This window comes from Antedon bifida, chromosome 7 (assembly GCF_963402885.1).
Source record: "Antedon bifida chromosome 7, ecAntBifi1.1, whole genome shotgun sequence".
Classification (NCBI taxonomy): domain Eukaryota; kingdom Metazoa; phylum Echinodermata; class Crinoidea; order Comatulida; family Antedonidae; genus Antedon; species Antedon bifida.
In genome coordinates this window covers 11609375-11628964 of record NC_136232.1, presented here as the reverse complement: position 1 = coordinate 11628964, position 19590 = coordinate 11609375, and the positions used below count along the sequence as shown (strand labels likewise).

Genomic DNA, 19590 nt, shown 5'->3' with positions numbered 1-19590 from the left:
TCTACTTTCAATTCTACAGTACCAAAACTCAACTGTTGTTTGATCAATGATAAAATAGAGAATAAATTTACTGAAAATAAAAGGTTTCTATTCAAAATAATTATACAAATTTAACTTTATTAAAACAGATCTCTCTTATTGATATAAAACCAAGTTTTAACTCTAGGATAGTTGGCGTGTTTCTCAATCATTTTCTGGCATTTCATACAAGTTTTCATAGTTTAGTTGAAAGGAAGAAAGGAAATTCCATTATAACCATAATGGATTTTAAGCATCGTAAAATTTTACACACTTTTGTTAACTGGTTGAAAGAACACAATATCACCAACTATGCATGTCTCCTGTACCACAATACCAATTCTAAACAGTACTGTAATCAAACAGTATTAAACAAATATATGGTAACCCAAAAGGAAAAAAGCTGAGTACAAGCGTGGAAGAAATATATATTTCCTCCATGGTACAAGAAAGTGTGTGCAAGGAATTTTAATTGGTGCTATTTCTAGTAGCCTACTAATAAGTAGGAAAACTAGTCACTGACATACATTTTAAAGTCCCAAACAAAGGCACTTGTTATACATTTTACACAAATAAGCCGATAAGTTTTTGAAAAACGTAAGAAAATTTGTAGAAAATTAAAAACCTCAATACCAAAAAAATGCACACACTGAAAAATGGCCATTGTTTGAAAAAAAATCCCTGATTGATTAGTCAACCTAATTAAGTACCACTTAACAAAATACAAGTTCATTTTTATTGCACATTTGAGATGTGAGGAAGAATAAATAAAAATATAAAACACACAATTAGTGCTATTTTCAAAACAACAATTCTGGGTGGCACAATTTTATTTTTCTAATACAGCCTAAACTTGTACATTCAGCTTTTAATAATTCAGCTAGTTTGGGAAAATGTTGTATGGATTGGTAGGAAAATTGATTTAAATTTGTTAAACAAGAGCGGCCTGATTAATAAGGCATACTGATCATACCAAGGTTTATCAAGAACTAACAATAAATGAACAAATGATAGCAAACTTTTGGGGAACATTTTATTACTCCTCATAAAAATACTTATGTAGTATGTATACAGTATATAGTGTATATACTTAGACGTGACACAAAATAGAGAGCACACTAACATTTTTACAATGGCATAATCGTTTTTCTGTGCGCAATATTCTAACGTATGACGTGCACGTGGGGTTTGCGCTGCGGATAACCTAACTCGTCCTTAGTGACGAGTTCAAATCTAGTTTTAGTTGTTTGTAGTTTAAGACAATCTTAGTGATATTTAAATGAAAACAATACGATAAAAACTATTGTGTCTGTATTTTACAAGACTAAGACTTCCGTATAACGTGCATTGTGGGTACTTCAATTTTTATAGAAAAGCTAGGGAATCCTAATTTAGTAGGCAGCATATGGGGGCGGGGCAACCAAACTTGCTCAGCAAATCAAAGCACAGTAAAGCAAAGGATAAAATTAATGTACGATCCAGTTTAACACTGTTCTCAACTATAGTCATTTTGGTATACTTGAGCACAGTGATAAAGAATAGGGTAAACTTAACAATATATAACAAATAACATTAATGTACGATCCCGTTTATTACACTGTTCTCAACTATAGTCATTTTGGTATACTTGTGCACAGTGATAAATAATAGGATAAACTTAACAATATACAACAAATAACATTAATGTACGATCCAGTTTAACACTGTTCTCAACTATAGTCAATTTGGTATACTTGAGCACAGTCATAAAGAATAGGATAAACTTAACAATATACAACAAATAACATTAATGTACGATCCAGTTTAACACTGTTCTCAACTATAGTCATTTTGGTATACTTGAGCACAGTGATAAATAATAGGATAAACTTAACAATATACAACAAATAACATTAATGACAATCATTGGCTGGATCTCATTGGAAATACAGTACACATAAGCAAAAAGCTAAATCAAAACAGCCAGAAAATGTGCAACACTAGCTCTTCACAATGAGAATTTCATTATTTATCATTCTACACATTTTTCTTTTAATATGCTTACTTTTTACTTTTGATCTTTTTCTGTCGTTTACACTTTGACTCGTAGTAGGACTGTAAAGCTCTTGCTTTCTGTAGTTCTGCTCGCCTAGCTTTTGCCTAGTGAAAAAATATATATATAAATACATATAACATACTGTAAAGCTCTGTCTACACTATCAAACTAGTTTGACAAAAAAGTGTGATGTGCCCAAATATGGTAGTACTGTATATGTTCATACTACAGTAACATTTGACGGCACATAAGTATAATAGTTTTTTTTATAGAACATTTTTATTTTCAGTCAGGCTGATCTATTCTAATGTAGTCAAAACTGGGCAACATACAATAAACCAAGTTTCACCCAGCATATCCTGCCATGCATCTAAGCAGGCCTTTTTTTTTTTAGGTGAGCGAGAGAGATCACTCACCTAACACACTCCTAAACTGCCCTTAAGGAGTGTGATTTATAACACACTTAAATTTGGTAAACTTCTACACACCAAAATACAAACGGCACACCTACAGCATCCCTGAATGTATTGAGGAGTGCAATTTGTAGCACACCTACAGCACCCCTGAATGTATTGAGGAGTGCAATTTGTAGCACACCTACAGCATCCCTGGATGTATTGAGGAGTGCAATTTGTAGCACACCTACAGCACCCCTGAATGTATTGAGGAGTGCAATTTGTAGCACACCTACAGCACCCCTGAATGTATTGAGGATTGCAATTTGTAGCACACCTACAGCATCCCTGAATGTATTGAGGAGTGCAATTTGTAGCACACCTACAGCACCCCTGAATGTATTGAGGAGTGCAATTTGTAGCACACCTACAGCATCCCTGAATGTATTGAGGAGTGCAATTTGTAGCACACCTACAGCATCCCTGAATGTATTGAGGAGTGCAATTTGTAGCACACCTACAGCACCCCTGAATGTATTGAGGAGTGCAATTTGTAGCACACCTACAGCATCCCTGGATGTATTGAGGAGTGCAATTTGTAGCACACCTACAGCATCCCTGGATGTATTGAGGAGTGCAATTTGTAGCACACCTACAGCATCCCTGAATGTATTGAGGAGTGCAATTTGTAGCACACCTACAATTTAAAAAAGACAAGGCCTGTCATCTATAATATTTCAAAATGTAAAGATGTTTAACAAATACCTCCTCTAGACTCATAGCCTTCAGGGCTTCCTCTTCTGCTTGTGTAAACTCCTTGTCAGGTCTTTCCATGTGTTTACTGCCGTGTAACAACGTATAGATTTCCTCCTCAAGTGGTGTTGCAGGCTAAAAGATAACAATTTGAAATGTAAACACAATATTAGTAACAATTCACTATTCAAATGTATGCTACATAAATCTCTGCCTATTAAACTAGTTTGACTAAAACAAGTGTGATGTGCCCAAATATGGTAGTGATATAATGTATGTTGATAAACATTTTGCGGTACACCATGTATATTAGTTCTGAAAAGAACTGTTGAGTTTCTCTACGTTTTGATCAATATGATTTGATCATCCTCAGGAGTGAGAATGTGATGTATTACAGTATGTCATCGAGTCCATACATGGTCACATCACATTTTTTTGTAAAATAAACTTTGATAGTGTAGACAGAGCTTTAGTGATATGCTCTTTTGTTAAATTAAATATACTCTTTGTATTTCATCTTAAATTTCTTGACAAAGGTGTCCGTGGTTTGAAGGCTGGTGGTTGATTGGTTGAGAGGGAACGACAGATGTTCGGCTCTTCGATTTGCCTGGACAGCTTGGTGCCATTTTGAGAGCTCATTACTGGTGTTTTCATAAGCAAGTTTACGTTCAACCTACACATAAGTAAAGTTTTAGTTAGAGTTGTAGTGACTATACACACACACATGTAACTATGTATGCTAATTAGGAATTGACTAAATAAAAGCCAAAGGTTACTGCCTCCGCAGCAGTAAGTACATAGAAGCCACGTCTGTTGTTTCATTTCGATCTATTACAAGAGTCTGTTCTAGCTGGCCAACAAGGCATGTAATCTCAACAGTATTTAAGTGTAGTTTCCATACCTTTAATGCTTCATGTTTTGGCAATGAAGCTGACAAAGTTTTACTTTTTCTTTGAACATTAATTAGTTGTTTCTTAAGCTCTGAATGTGATGTTGTACTCTTTAATGTCCCCATCAACTCATGAACTCTGACATGACTTGATTTGCCATCTTTTGAGGCTAAGGTAAACTCTGATATTTCCTTAACAGCCTCTGATCTCTGCTGAACTCTTTTTCTAAAATAAGATATGAAAAAGTTATTTATATTATCAAATTGTTATTAAACTAAAGCTCTGTCTACACAGTAAACAAACTATCAAACTAGTTTGACAAAAAAAGTGTGATGTGTCCAAATATGGTAGTGGTATGTTATCATTGTGTCCATATATGGGCACATCACATGTTTTGTCACATAGTGTGAACAGAGCTTAAAGATCTAGTCTTAACCTTGAGCCAGCTAAAAACAACGGAAATGTTAGAAACAATTTCATTATTTATACATCAAGCATTTATAAATATGTATAATCAAAATGTGTATGAAACTAACCCTTTCTTTCCATCTAGAGATCCGATGGCCTTTAAAAGTTTGCTATGTTGTTCATCATCAACATCATCCTAAAAACAATAAATAAATATTAAACAAAAATTATATTATAAATTTATTTCATCAATAACTACAATATCAATAACAATATATAATTAAACATACTGTCTTTTTTAAAGTTATAGAATGTTAAAATCAAAATGAATAAAAATTATTATTTTTGTGTAATTCTAATAGGCCCTAGTCTATATTAGTATTAAAAAGTAAATTTAACATTTTAATATTTGTCTAAATAAAGTTGTTTAATTAATTAAATTAATAATGAATAATGTTCCAGACCTCATCATTGTCACTACCACTGATCCTTAATGATGAGTCAGTTGTCGTTGACCTGAAAGTAAACAAGGACTGCAAATTACAGTATTGATTTTGGAAAATATATTAAGGGGCGAACCGACTAACACACACTGGACGGATGAACATTCCTCCTCCTGCTGGTGGGTCGAGTAACGGAGGGAGGGTAGCCTCTTTTTTATTTACTAGACCTTTTTTAGCCTTTAATTTTAACAAAAAATAGTTCATTTAGGATTTATACAGTTTTAACAAAACTGATGAATAGTCTTACCACAATATACCTTGATTAAACATTTAAATAATACTAAATATAGACAGCTAGCTTCCAATTTAAATGCCGACGTGAAAGAAAAACATGTGTTGAATGTAAATAAACTTTGACCTCTTTTTTAAGATTGACAGTATGTTGGGGGCAGCAGAGTCTGCAATAACGCCCTCTACACGCGTCACATTGGCGAAAAAGAAGATTATTTTCAGGTTTTGGAAATTATTGCTCGCGCGAGAGAGATTAGGTAGGCCTAGCCAAAAATAATCATCTCAAAATGTTCTGGAAACACCATTACTGAAAATGAATTATTCCGATCTATTGTCTGGTAAGAATAAACCTTAATTATTGTTATAAATGCAGTCTTATGCTATTGAGATTATATTAAGGCCATTGTCTGTTGTTTTGGTCTGCCAACTCCGTAATTGTTGACAGCAGGACAGGCGTATGGACGGCGTGTGTGGTGGAGATGAGAGAGACATACCTGGAAAATGTTGGACAGCTCGTCCCTGTTTCATGTGCGCATGCTGAGAATATAAAAAAGGCTTAGAGACTTGACTAGGCCGGCCCTAGGCGTCACAAGATTGTATTCCATCAACATAACATATGATCGTAATGATAAAATTTATAATATATGGTAATGCTGTTTAGTTTACATAAACAATAAAAAGCAAAATAAATTCAATTGTAAATTATTTTAATATACATTTGTATATGTATAATATATTTATATATAAATGCAATAACAGAAACAGGTTTTTATATATAAAAAAAATACATTGTGCTGTTTCAAATTTGGAGTTCAAATCACACATCATGTCATGGTCTTTAGTAGATCATTGTCTTATCATTGTATAATAGCTTTAGATGCAGAGGAATCTGGTAGAGGACAAGGCTTCGTAACAGCATACGGAAATTCTGAAATAACCTCTGACATAACCTCTGACGAAATAGAAGAAGAAGAAATTGATGATGAGTATGTGTTTGGTTTATTTCCAATCTAAAAACATATAAACACAATAGATTCTGGACGACCCAATTAAAAATAATAATATCATGGATTTATATAACACCTAATGTTGTGAAACCTCTAAGCGCTGAACATTATTAGCCCAGTCATTTTTTTGGATCAAACACGTATGGAAACATACTCACATAATGCAGCTAGTAATCAGCGCAAAGTTGTGTCTTGAAAAAATGTGAAAAAAAGCAAAAATACAAACAAAATACTGTTAAACCAAATATGTAATCGTATAGTACAGTGTGTAATTTCTAAAATGTTTTTAAAATTGAGTGTCAAATTATACTTTCTAAGTGTATACAATTTATAAAATTTGTTGATATTTGGGCTTTATATATCATATACAAACATATTATATGTAACCACATTGTTTTTGCAGTGATATTATCATTGTTGATAAGGAAAAACATAAGAATTTATTTACGAAAACAGGAACAAGCCATGTGGTAGTTCAACCACCATTATCTAGGAAACACAAGGGTGCTATAGTAAGTACTCATTCTTGAAGTTTAATATAATTATATTATAAGTTATGTCTGTACATAAAATTGAATGAAGTTTGTAGGTTTATATCCATGTATTTTGCAGGATAACTAATTTGTATAATATATAGCCTATAAAGCTCAGTCTTTGTGTGAAAAAAAATGTGATGTGCCCATATATGGACATGCTAACTTCATATCACTACCATATTTGGGCACATCACACTTTCTTTGCCAAACTAGTTTGAATAGTGTAGACAGATCTTAAAGATGTATTGTCCCTTTGACTAATTCCAAAAAAAATTTTTTTTTAATATTTCGAAAAAAAGTGGGTCATTTTGAAGTATCATAATAGTTATTAACTTTCACCAAAAACTAGTCAAAAAAAAAATCATTTTACTGAAATACAGACGTTTTTTTGTTCAAAAAATAACTTTGACTTCCAGTCAAAGTTTTCGATCAAAACATATATCATAATGCAACGCGCTTGTTTGGCTACTCTGTATGCATAATCAAAAAAAATTTCCTCGAGATTTGTGTGAAAACACCTTCTCAACTGTGACGAGTTGTAAACAATCCTAATTAGCATCATGCATAATGCATACTCGTGGTTTGAAATCTTTGTTTACTTTCGCTCGCGACGATTTTCCAGAAGAAATGTAATTAAATTAATTTACCTGTTAATTATGTAAACTTGTTGTTTTTGGCTCGAATTTTCGACTTAAAGTGAATAACTTTAATATTACTTTGATATTGCCAATTTAAATTTAGAATATTTTGACATTCATTTTTTTTTGTTTCAAGGGACAATACATCTTTAAGAAATTTAATTTCAAATTGGTTTTAAAAAATGATTCTTAATGCTGAAAATAATCTTTCTTCTCCAAAAGGAATTTGACAGCAAAAAATTAGGTAAAATACCAAAACTGTCAGTACCACAATCTACAAACTTACCCAAAGTAGATGGCAGCACAGTAGCCGCCTCTTTTAAACCGTACCAGTCCAACATCTTATCAAACACTAAACCAAGAGCCCAGAAGAGGACCTACATTACAACACAATCTAGTTCAGAAGCCCCAGTTACAAATGCTGAAATAGCTCTCTTTACACAGACAAACCAACCAATTATTGTACTAAAACGGTAGGTATATAAATGATTTGTATTGGTATATAATACTGTACCATAATATACTGTACCATAATATTCTGTGCTGTACTACTAGGTCAAGTACAATATTTGATATTGCATTGTCTTTTGATTTTTTTCAATATTTTTCTTCAATCTGTGTTTTGATTTCAGTTCAAATGTCACAAATGTAAACATGGCAGACTTAAGGCAAGGTGTGATACAAATACCTTCTTCCCAACTACTCAAAATCATCCAACATAAGCAACTTACAGGTAAGACCAATATGACCAATCACATTGGAGTGGAGTTGTGGCTTGGTGGTTATGATGCTTGGCTACCAATCCAAGTCCTGTCATGTCAGGATTTTTTCAAATGACAAATAACAACTCCACTCCGAAAAAATTGTAATAAGACTTTGTTTATATAGAGCATCTTGTGTACTGTATATGTTTGATTGATTGCCACCTTTAAGAAGGATAGTGAACGAAATCGCTTATGGTTATCATTGGCAATTTAACTAAATATATAAAGAAAGATTTATGATATGGTATTTTTTATTCAAATAAGTGTATAACAAAGAATATTTTTCCTGAATGGTTGTAATGATCAAATTTGGTTTTGTCAAATTGTGTTCCTGTTCTCAACCAATAACAAAGTCTACTAAGTGGTGACTATAAAGATTAACTATAGTGAACCAATACAAATACAATTTATTTTTGTTTTTTAAACAGCAGCTACAAATGATGCAAACAGCAAAATACCTGGAAAGCATTCTATTAGATCGTTACCAACTCAAATGACACCACCAACAATTGTCCATTATACACGTCCAGTGAAAGAACCAGCTTCAACGACGGAAATCCTTTCAACCGAAAACGTAAGAAAATGTACACCCGATGACGAGATGGTAGAAATTATATGAAATATTTTTTTTTTTGTGATTATGTACAAGCACAGTTAAATTGTTTTGGCTGTTTTTGTATTTTCTATTGTAGTAACACTATGGTTAAAGATGTATTTTCCCCTAAAAAATAATTGTTTTAATTTTTTTTTTTGGAATATGCCATTTCAATGTTTCATAATAGTTATTTTACCAAAAATTGGATCTAAACAAAATTTAGTTACCTGAAAAAAATGAAATTTAAAGCAAAAAATCGTCAAATTGCCTGCCAGCCAATGGATTTTTGGTTGAATTTAACCATTTATTGTGTTATTTTATAAGTGAAAACATTTTTTTTGTCGTTTTTTTTCTATGGAAGTTAGTATTATTATTTATTATTTCAGGATGATGATAATGAAGATGATGACGATACAGATACCGTTAATCTTGCCCTGTGTGCGCATTGTGGAATCAAATCAAGAAGCCTTGTAAAATGTGATTCCTGTAAATGTGATTTCTCTGTTAAGAAATATCAGAAACTTATCCCTGTGCCAAAAGAAGAAATGAAAACTTTGAACAATGAATCTTTTGTTAACAAGAAAAAAACAGTTTATTTGCCGGTGAAACGGCAGTCACCTCCGTCTACAGTATCATCTAGTAATTGGAAAGAATCGTATCGGTTAAAGGCACCAGCAAAGAGCTACCCAGCAAGGAGGCCTAGAAAACAAGCTGTTCAACCTGGTAATATGTTACTTAGTTTCACTTATCAACTTTTCTTCGTTTTAATTTGAGTTGATTTCATTAAAAATAAAGTACACGTTTAAGGCTGGTTATAACCAGAATGATTTCCAATTTGGTTCAGAAGAAGAATGATTAAATTAAGGAGAATGTAGAGTATGGTCAAAATACTAAAAAAAAACTCTCCCTCTCTCAAACATTTTCTATCATTCAATTATTTTCTGTTTAGGGCTAGAGGGTTTGTTATTGTGTCAATGTTTTTTCCTTTAAATATTTCGTTCTTCCTTGTGTTTTTTTACTTTCCTTTATGTTTCCTTCATGGTTTGTTTAATTGGTAGTGTAATTAGTAGTGTAATTAGTAGTCTAATGATGTGGCCATATTATACATTTTAGTTAAAAATTGATCAAAAAAGGTAAAGAATTCATGAAAAGCATCTTCATCTTTCTATTCATACAAGTAAACATTTAATATTGCATCCATCTAGTATGTATATCAATATCTAGTGATGAGGAGGAACCAATGAGTCAAGATGAGGAGACAAGTAATGGTGTCAATTCTGATGACTGTAGGTCATCGGCGGTATTTAATGGTGTCAATTCTGACGACTGTAGTTCACCGGCGTTAATTAATGGTGTCAATTCTGACGATGGTAACTCACCGGCGTTATTTGGCTCTCATAAAAAGAAGAGCAATGGTAGTGTGGAATCTGATTCAGGTTTGTACTCTTTATACGTTATTTTTGGAAGTCTACAGTTATGTACACATTGCAAAAGTATACAGTGATGTACATGTTGCAAAAATGTAGCTAGAGAAGTGTAGAGTGTGTGTAATGTAAAACATTACTCACAATAGTTTTTTGGAGTGAGTGCTGTCTTAAACTATCCTTTGATGTCTTCACCTGAGTGCGATTAAAGCATATTGATCAAAACATTAAGAAACTCAACAGTTCTTTTTAGAATTACATATGTAGTGTACTGCAAACTTCATATCAGCATCAACTATATTTTAAATTAAGTTTAATAATTCAATAATTTTGCTATTTTTGCAATGTAAGATTAAGGTTAAAACACAGAATTAACGCCAACTATTGTTGGCTGGGACGTCCCATCAAAATCAATTGAGTTCGCTGTAGGAGTCCCTGGGTCTAGCATGTGTGATGTACGTGTTATTGTCTGTATTGTAAAATCCAGAATAAATTGATTTGAATTGTTTTACATATTTAGTGTTTTCAGATTACTCTGAACTCAAGCCCACCAGTCACCACAGATTGGATGATTCAGACAGTGGAAGTGGCTATAATACACCTGTCAAGAAGAAGGTTAAAAACAAAATGAGAAACCAGGTTATTGTTATCCTTATGACTTGTAATAAATAGATACACAGTGATCTAAGTGTTTTATTCAAGTTCAAAACAGGTCCTCTCTCTCCAAGAGCAAATCAACAACTCTTACCTCTAAGTGTTCTTACCTTTAAGTGAATCAGGAGGCAAGTGAGTTAGTACTCGTATTGACTGCCCCCTCTAGTGCGTTCCATTTGTCTATGATTCTTGTGTCAATATTAGTACAGTACTTGCCACTGTCTGGCTGTCTCCTTTTAGAAAGAAGTATGCAGGTAAACAAGCTATCTAGGTCAGCCCAGACATGCTGCTTTTAAACAAGTTACAATATGAGCGTTTGTTTTTAATAACATGACATTATCATGCACTTTAAAACCAAATTCTGTATTTTTAACACATTTACACTCGCTCACAATTTGCCTATAATATTTCTAGTGCATATTTACCTTTTTTAAAACATTTTTGTTTTGCATTTAATTTCAACTCCACTTCCTAAGCCTCAAATGAGACTTACATAAAATAGTTTGTTGGCAATCTATTGCACTTGCTGTTGGATGAGTATGGCATTTATTATTTGTATTGAATTCTATTATCTTCATTTTTTTTGTTTTTAGAATGGGGAATTACCTTGTAAAAGTAGTGAAAAAGTAAAGGATAAACTAAAAGACGATCTACCAGATTGTAACCTAGAAAAGTCAGATATAACCGCACAAAATGGTCTACGATTCGTATCCTTCGATGCCACTCTTGTTAGAATTGGAAGCAAAGAATATACATCTTGTACAAGTGTTGACTTTCAATGGAATAAAATAGTTTTGAATTTGAACGGTAAGTTAAAAAGAAAATTTGATTCGTCAAACACATAAAACAGGAAGAGGAGCAGGAACAGGAGTGCCTCTATATTATTTACTATTTACCGGTGGGTGAGGCAAGTCTGTCAGATTGCCTTGACATCGCCATTTTAAAAATGCCTACTAAGCAACAAACTTTAGCCCTTTTTTCATGATTAATTCTGTATGGATTTTTGGAGTATGTGTTTTTATGTTCTGTCTTTTACCTAAAAGTTTGACATTGCCATTGTAAAAATGCCTTCTAAGCAACAAACTTTAGCCCTTTTTTTCATGATTAATTCTGAGTTGCCTCTATTTTGATGTTCTGTCTAAAGCTCTGTCTACACTATCAAACTTTATGTGACAAACAAATGTGATGTGCCGATATATGGACATGATGATGTCATATCACTACCACATTTGGGCACATCACACTTTTTTTGTCAAACTAGTTTGATAGTGTAGACAGAGCTTTATACCTAAAGGTTTAAAAATTATAGCAAAGAAGATTTTTTCTACACACAGTTGACGTGCTATGATCTTTTCAATATTGTTTTAACTATGCCTAGCAAAGTGAATTTCCATTTTAAATGGACCAATAACATTTCTTGAATCTTTAATTCTTACAGATACCTTGTCACTTATGCAACTAGAGCTGAAGACAGTTGATTTGGTGTCGTGCGTATATTACACATGTGCTTCAAAGTTCTCTATATTTTTTCAAACAGTTCCAGCTGTAGGTCTTAATATTAGAAGTAGGTTAAAGATGAATAAAACTAGCTGGTACGATCCAGGAAGCTCAGGTAAGAATACAGTTGTGCTGGGTCACCTAGAGCCAGATATATAAAAGTGAACAACAACAACAATGAAAGATTAGTCTGTGTTCACACTCCTCCTTTCCTTGATCATAGTAATTTTCTTTTCTTTATCATTATTTTAAAATATATATTATGTAAGATGTTAATACAAGATTAAAATACTTTATTGCAGATCAATCAAAAAAGACAATCAATATACATGCCAACAAATTAACAGAGAATGAAATTGCACAAATAAGAAAACTTATCGAATCTTATCAAGTCACAAATAAGGGTAAGAATCATTATGTACTAGTTGCTTTATTAGAACATTAAGTTTACATAAGTACATTAGTATAACTGAAGGCCACAAACAATTTGGGAAATAAAGATTTATTTTGTCTTTTCAAGATCTGCAATGTTTGGAAGTAGCACCAAACAATATAGACAACATTTTAGAAAAATACAAACCAACAACAGAGGTCAAAGTTCAGAAAGAAAAATCAACATTTGAACCTGATAAGCCTACGTCCACGTCCACTTCTAGTTTATCTGACCAACAAATAGTCAACAGGTCATCACTAAGAGTCAACAGGTCATCACCAATAGTCAACAGGTCATCACCAATAGTCAACAGGTCATCACCAATAGTCAACAGGTCATCACCAAGAGTCAACAGGTCATCACCAATAGTCAACAGGTCATCACCAATACAACAACCTTTGTAAGTGATTAATTTAACATTCATTTGTTTATTACTTATTTTAATAATAACATTATTAGAAATTTCTTCTTAAAAAAAAAACCAAAAATAATAATTTCACAATATACAAAGATAAAATAAACAATTAAATTTAACCAAAAACAATTCTCTGATACACAATTTGACTATTTTTTGCTTTAAATTACATTTTTTTTTACATCTAATGTTTGGTCAAAGTGATTAACTTTATAATCATTTTTTTCAGGGGGACAATATATCTTAAATGTTTACAGCTCATAATCGTTTGCCAGAACCTCAGGATTTGTAGGCGAGCATTCGCTAAGCTACAACTTATTTTCATTTCTTTGATGAAAGATTTTCATTTTGTTTTTGCAGGCAATTGATCTACCCACCGAATGAGTCCAAGGGAAGAATCTCTGTCACAAGTGAAGATTTGAGTTGCTTAGAGGATGGGGAATTTATCAACGATGTCATTATCGACTTTTACTTGAAGTATGAATAATAGATTATTAATAATTTAGTTGTATTTGGCAATCGAATCAAATCTCTCATGTCATATATACATACAGTGGATCTCAATACATTAATCAGTACATAGTCAATTTACTTTCTATTGACTATGATCAGTATAAATAGAGGAGATTAAGAGGAGGAAATTCCAGAAATCAAAAACTTGTGAAGGGATGTTTGAAACAGTACTTTATTAATATATGAAGAGCTGATATGCAAAAGGGCTTGTGTCCATTTTTGAAAAAAATGAGTTTAACATAATATATATATACAATATATTAGTTGGCTGTTTTACTTTATCGTTTTGATTTACCTTTTCGCTTTTTTTTCTCCATTGATATCCAGCCACTGATACCCATAGCATTGTCATTTTTTCAGTGCTTATTTTATTTTGTATCTCCATTGAGATCCAGACACTGATAGTCACAGCATTGTCATTTTTTCAGTGCTTATTTTATTTGTATCTCCATTGATATCCAGCCACTGATACTCACAGCATTGTCATTTTTTCAGTGCTTATTTTATTTGTATCTCCATTGATATCCAGCCACTGATACCCACAGCATTGTCATTTTTTCAGTAATTTGCCTTTGTATTTTTTTAATATATTTGTTAATGATATGTATGGTACAACAAAAGTTAAAAGTAAATTGTTTCAAAGTTTATTTGATATTTGTTTTATTATTTACATTCAGGTATCTCTTGCACGAGGTTCTCAGTGAGGAAGTCAGAGAGCGAACTCACATTTTCAGTTCGTTCTTTTATAAACGTCTGTCAAAGCGTGTAAATACATTGTCTAAATTTGAATTAGGACCACATAAGTCAGTACCAGAAAGAAGACACAGTCATGTGAAGTCATGGACGAGAAACATCGACCTCTTCCAGAAAGACTTCATTGTTATTCCAGTTAATGAAAGGTAATGAGAGGGAGTTTTCAATTTGCGACGAACAAATTATCATGTTTATTCAAGCTTGGTTCCCCCTAGATACGTAACGCAACCTACGCAACGTAAGAAAATGCCCTTCCAATAATTGTGTTTGCCCCCGCCTGGGTGAAATCAAATCTGTGATGTTTGCAGCACTATTGCGTCGTCGGTTTCCACTTGTGATTACGCAATGCAACACTTTGCGTCGATACATCATTGCGTTCTAGTGGGAACCAACCTTCACTGTGCGCATGCAGGGATGTTTGCCCTCGCCTCTTACCTCAACACATGTTCCCGGCTACAACCTACCGATTGTCGGTCCTGAATTTGATTTTTTTTAAAGTAGTTTAACTTTATTTAACTACCAAGTCCCAGATTTAGTCATGGTTGTGGTTTTTTGCATATACAAAAGTTGTTTACTCACTCTTAAATCTAAAGTAGAAGTTTTAGATTAAAAGTTTATTTATTGAAACATTTTTTTACAGTGCTCATTGGTATGTTGCTGTTGTTTGTTTCCCTGGTCTAGTTAAGCCTGCCATGATTGATGTACACAGCAATATCCAACAATCAGGTACAAAAAAAATTGTATATACTGCATCACCACTAGTAATATGTTTTAACATGGAGGAACCTCCAATTTGAAACTATTATTGCTTTATATAAATATTATATAATTTTGTGATACAGTACAGTAAATTAGACGAAATATGCGTAAACAACTGACAATAAAGATTGTTTTTATTTATACATATATACAGATACCGATCAGTAGGTAGAATAGTGTGATTAAAGATTTTGCTTTTCTTTCTCCATAGCGTCTTTAACTACTATCAGTATTACTGACACAAGTGAATCTGATAATCCTGAAGTGATCAGTTCGAGTCTCTCAACCGAGGAGGAAACCGAGGAATCAAACAATGAAGAAGAGAAAATGGAAGAAAATGCTGAATCGGTGGAAGAGGATGGCAAACAAAACAACAGTAAAGAAGAAGGTAGTTTATCTAATGTACACTACATTTTTCAAGCAGACCTTAGCTCTGTCTACACTATCAAACTTTATGTGACAAAAAATGTGATGTGCCCATATATGGACACGATGACGTCATATCACTACCGTATTTTGGCATACCACTATCATATTTGAACACCTCACATTTTTTTGTCAAACTAGTTTAATTTTGTCAAAGTATTTAATGTTTAATACTTCACATAAATGTAAATCACCTTTACAACATAAAAGCCATAAACTGCATGACATTATTAACTAAATAACTAATGTTCTATTTTAAATGTTATTTCAAACTGTATACACCTAATATGACAAGTATGTGATTTTTTAATAAAAGATTGTAAGAACAGAGGGAGTGAAAGCAACAGGAATTCAACTGAAACTGCAGAACAGGATCGAGTTACGAGTCCTGCTAATATTCAAGAACCAATCAAAACTAACAAGAAACTAGACACTGCTAACAATGTATTCCATACTCATCAGTCCTATGAATTCAAACAGTGAGTATAAAAGCCTTACCAGAAATCATGTTATAATGCTACAAAATGTTGAATTCAAACAGTGAGTAAAAAGCCTTACCAAAAACCATGTTATAATGCGAAAAAATTTTGCATACAAACAGGGAGTAAAAAAGGCTTTCTATAAAAAAAACCATGTTATGTGAGATTTGACAATATTATAAAGTGAGGGACGTGTCTGGGACAACAAGTTCAATGTCTAACAATTTGATTTGGAAGAATATAATTTAAATGCTAATAAAGTATTTCTGATCGACATCATTTTTACAAATGCCATAATTTATTGTTGCTGTATTTCTTTCAGACCATGTATTTTAATCTTTGATTCACTTAAGGGAACATCGAAGAGAAACACTTGTATAAACAAATTGAAAGAGTAAGTAAATCAATTCCTACAGAATTTAAATCTGTTTACCGTACCAACAAGAATGTTGACTAGTTTTGAGGTAAACTCTGCCAAAATATCTGGTGTAATAACAAAGTTCCTAAAGTCAAAAATAAAAGTTAGGCTCTGTCTACACTATTGTATGACAACAAAATGTGATGTGCCCATATATGGACATGATGATGTCCTATCACTACCATATTTGGACACATCACAGAGCTTTAGAACCCCATAAGTTTCATTTTATATTGCCTTTCTTTTGGTAGGTATCTAACAGTTGAATGGAAAATCAGAAAGGGTAAAAAGCGTGACTTTGACTTCAAAGGAATGCAGCCTGACGTCCCACAACAGAGCAACTATCATGACTGTGGCGTTTATCTTCTGCAGTATGTCGAGTCATTTTTTACAGTAAGTATATTATATTACAGAAGGTTCTAGGTTCGAATCTCGGTTGGGGTGGCTTTTACTCATTCTCACAGATTTTCTCATCTTTTTTCAATTCGATTTATTTCCACAATACACAATAACATACAGGATAATAAATACAATGAAGTAATCATGTGGGAGGAGGGTCATATAAGTCAGAAAGACATTAAGTTTGACCCACCCCATGATATAACATTAAATACGAATATGAAACAAAATAAAAAAATCTTTATCATTTCAAATTAATTACTAACAAATTTTCAGTACATCACCGGGCTGTTTAGAATTTATTCTGTTTCTGTTGATTTATATGACATAAAAAACACCAATCTGGTGTTGCATCCATTTTTAAAATAAAGTTGATAATATTATTAGATACATTTATAAGCTAAAAAGTATGCTTTACAAATCGGTAAAATTCAAAATAGAAATACAACAGCTACCAATGAATACAATATGGCTTAAAATCTGTTGTTTTACTTCTTTTTTTTTAAATCAAAATAATTCTGTTATTAAATGTCTAGTTTAGTGTCAAGTTGTTCATTTAGAAAAATATTTAAATCTCAATAAAATTCGTTGTTATACTTCTTTTTTTTTAAAAATCAAAATCATTATCTGTTATTAAATGTCTAGTTTATTGTCAAATCGTCCATTTAGAAAAATATTTAAATCTCAATATATTATTAATAATGAACCAAACTTTACCATATAAAAATTATCCATAAATACGTGTAATTGTGATATGTAATGATGTGTCTTGTTTGTTCTAGCTGCCTATTAATAACTACAGCAGTCCTTTACGAGGTTTGTCTGAATGGTTCGCAGAAGACAAAGTCAGTTGCAAGAGAGATGAAATAAAGAAGCTTATAACGCAACTAAGCGAACAAAACAAGAGGTGACCACGAAGACGGTGGCAGAAGTGGTGGCAGAATTAAATATGAATAGGATACACAGGATGCAGTATTATATTGAACACTTGTTGATGTTTCAATGATATTTTTATATTATGTTTACTTAAATTATGTTATTTTGTATTTTCCTTTACCACGACTTAGGGTATTGTTCAGTGTTTTATAGTGGTATATAGCTTCTATGTATAGCAAGTCAGATATCTATGTCGCATTAAGTTTACTACTGCTATAAAATGCTGTTTGGGCATTATTATGTGCTATTTTTATTTGAAGCTAAATTATCGTCTGCGTCCAGTGATGTAAATGTTATATTATCACATTACTATGTTATTTTTTAGTATGTTTCAAAACAACGAGTTTTAAATGAAAAATCAAACTTCTGTTCACAATTCTTCTTGCATCAACCAGATTTAGTTTATGTTTATATGTAAACAATACCATGTAAAATACTCTATGCATTTATTACTTATTTTTGTTTCATTGTTGTTCCTAAAAGTACATTAGTTCAAATGTTGTATTTCCAAACACTTGGTGCACAGTGGGCTTATTTTTGACATACCTATACTCTTTGTGTTTGGAGCTTTCCTGATAACGTGTACAGTATTAATAATGTTATAATAAATTATACAGTTAAAACAATATTTGGAAATGTTCACTTGTATTTTGTTGTTCTTAGTCATTGTAACTTTGTTTTGTGATGAGAGGCATCTCGCAAAAGTAAGCAAGTCAACCCATTATTTTCCTTGCTCATTGATTTAGGCTAAACTAAACTAAAATTGCTACTGTATTGCTTTAAAAATCTGTTCTAAAAATGATATCAGTTATTCAAATTTTACGCTTTGAATATTAAAATATACTTGGGACAACCTGGCTGTTCCATTTATTGTTTTTACACCCTCTGTTCGAAAATGTACATACTATTATTAATATTACTGTACTAATAGACAGATAGTTTACATCATTCTATTTTAGTGGTTATCCCAACTGTTTTAGCTTGTCAAACAAGAAACAAATCGGATTAAATAAATACATACAGTAATATTATATAGGGCTTAGAGTACATTTTCGGAACGACGTAATTTGCCGCCTACTTTGAAGTGCGCATGCGTAATATTATGCATATAACTTTTTTTTTATAGTTTTGATTTATCGCCGCATGTGCGTATGTTGGTGGTACGCACGTTGTTTTGTTAAAACAGAAAAACTGACCCAAGCCTAGGCCCTAGCTAGATACGACAAAATATAGGATAATTAATTGATGAATCAATAAACCATGCTAGTAAGTTTAAAGTAAGTCAGCACTGAAGTTGTTGTGTTTATATGTTTTGTGTTGTATATAAATATTTTATTATTAATAAGCAAGCAAATGCCTAGCCTAGGCCCTATAGGCTGCTATATGCCTACTACTAGCCTAGGCTTAGATAGGTAGGCCTAGAGTTGAAGCCAGACTAGGCTTAGACCCTAGTCTCGGTCCCGCCTAGTAGTAGTAGAGTAGCAGGTCACTAGTAGTACTAGAAGACAAGAATAGTACTACTGGTACTAGGCATGCGGTAGGGCTTTTATATTCTCTCCATTATTACTGAAAGTGACTGAAACTGAAGCTAAATTAAATTTACATTGTTACAAATGTTGAGTTTGAAAACATATCTTTCTGACCACCCAAAACTGGATCTCAGTTAGTCTGATATAATAATTCTCCAATTTAAAAAATCTCAAAATATTAC

The 19590-nt window shown here is 32.4% G+C and overlaps 2 protein-coding genes across 4 annotated transcripts; one reads left to right on the top strand and one right to left on the bottom strand.

The window, feature by feature from the left end:
* Positions 1 to 1049: 1049 nt before the first annotated feature.
* LOC144848156 (U3 small nucleolar RNA-associated protein 14 homolog A-like) lies at positions 1050 to 5333 on the bottom strand. The gene is made up of 7 exons (XM_078704850.1): positions 5250 to 5333; positions 4964 to 5015; positions 4628 to 4695; positions 4103 to 4316; positions 3721 to 3874; positions 3214 to 3338; positions 1050 to 2157 (listed from the first exon to the last, which is right to left on the bottom strand). The coding sequence occupies exons 1-7, from the start codon at positions 5270 to 5272 to the stop codon at positions 2059 to 2061; spliced, it is 735 nt and encodes a 244-aa protein (XP_078560976.1). The 5' UTR covers positions 5273 to 5333; the 3' UTR covers positions 1050 to 2058.
* A 118-nt stretch (positions 5334 to 5451) lies between these two features.
* Positions 5452 to 18507, top strand: LOC144847569 (uncharacterized). Of its 3 annotated transcripts, none has more exons than XM_078703999.1 (21): positions 5452 to 5571; positions 6105 to 6219; positions 6644 to 6752; positions 7637 to 7887; positions 8047 to 8147; positions 8610 to 8752; positions 9160 to 9496; positions 9979 to 10209; positions 10718 to 10836; positions 11445 to 11658; positions 12290 to 12463; positions 12651 to 12752; positions 12869 to 13181; positions 13557 to 13673; positions 14387 to 14608; positions 15103 to 15188; positions 15433 to 15609; positions 15964 to 16126; positions 16449 to 16520; positions 16796 to 16937; positions 17726 to 18507. In XM_078703999.1, exons 1-21 carry the CDS (start codon positions 5547 to 5549, stop codon positions 17852 to 17854), a joined length of 3342 nt encoding a protein of 1113 aa, XP_078560125.1. In that variant the 5' UTR covers positions 5452 to 5546; the 3' UTR covers positions 17855 to 18507. The 3 variants fall into 3 exon arrangements, with proteins under 3 accessions (XP_078560125.1, XP_078560126.1, XP_078560124.1); XM_078704000.1 differs by having other exon boundaries at positions 8607 to 8752; positions 10727 to 10836; XM_078703998.1 differs by having other exon boundaries at positions 8607 to 8752.
* Positions 18508 to 19590: the final 1083 nt, after the last annotated feature.

Bases quoted from the DNA above. Each gene is read 5' to 3' on its own strand.
- LOC144848156 (XM_078704850.1), bottom strand. From the start codon at position 5,272: ATGTTTAATCAAGGTATATTGTG. The intron at 4,317-4,627 runs GTTAGTTTCATA...ATCTTATTTTAG, and splicing joins TCTCTAGATGGAAAGAAAGG to AAAAAGAGTTCAGCAGAGAT. The intron at 3,339-3,720 runs AGATGAAATACA...TTGTTATCTTTT, and splicing joins CACCTTTGTCAAGAAATTTA to AGCCTGCAACACCACTTGAG.
- LOC144847569 (XM_078703998.1), top strand. From the start codon at position 5,547: ATGAATTATTCCGATCTATTGTCTG. The intron at 12,753-12,868 runs GTAAGAATCATT...TGTCTTTTCAAG, and splicing joins TTATCAAGTCACAAATAAGG to ATCTGCAATGTTTGGAAGTA. The intron at 13,674-14,386 runs GTATGAATAATA...ATTTACATTCAG, and splicing joins ATTATCGACTTTTACTTGAA to GTATCTCTTGCACGAGGTTC.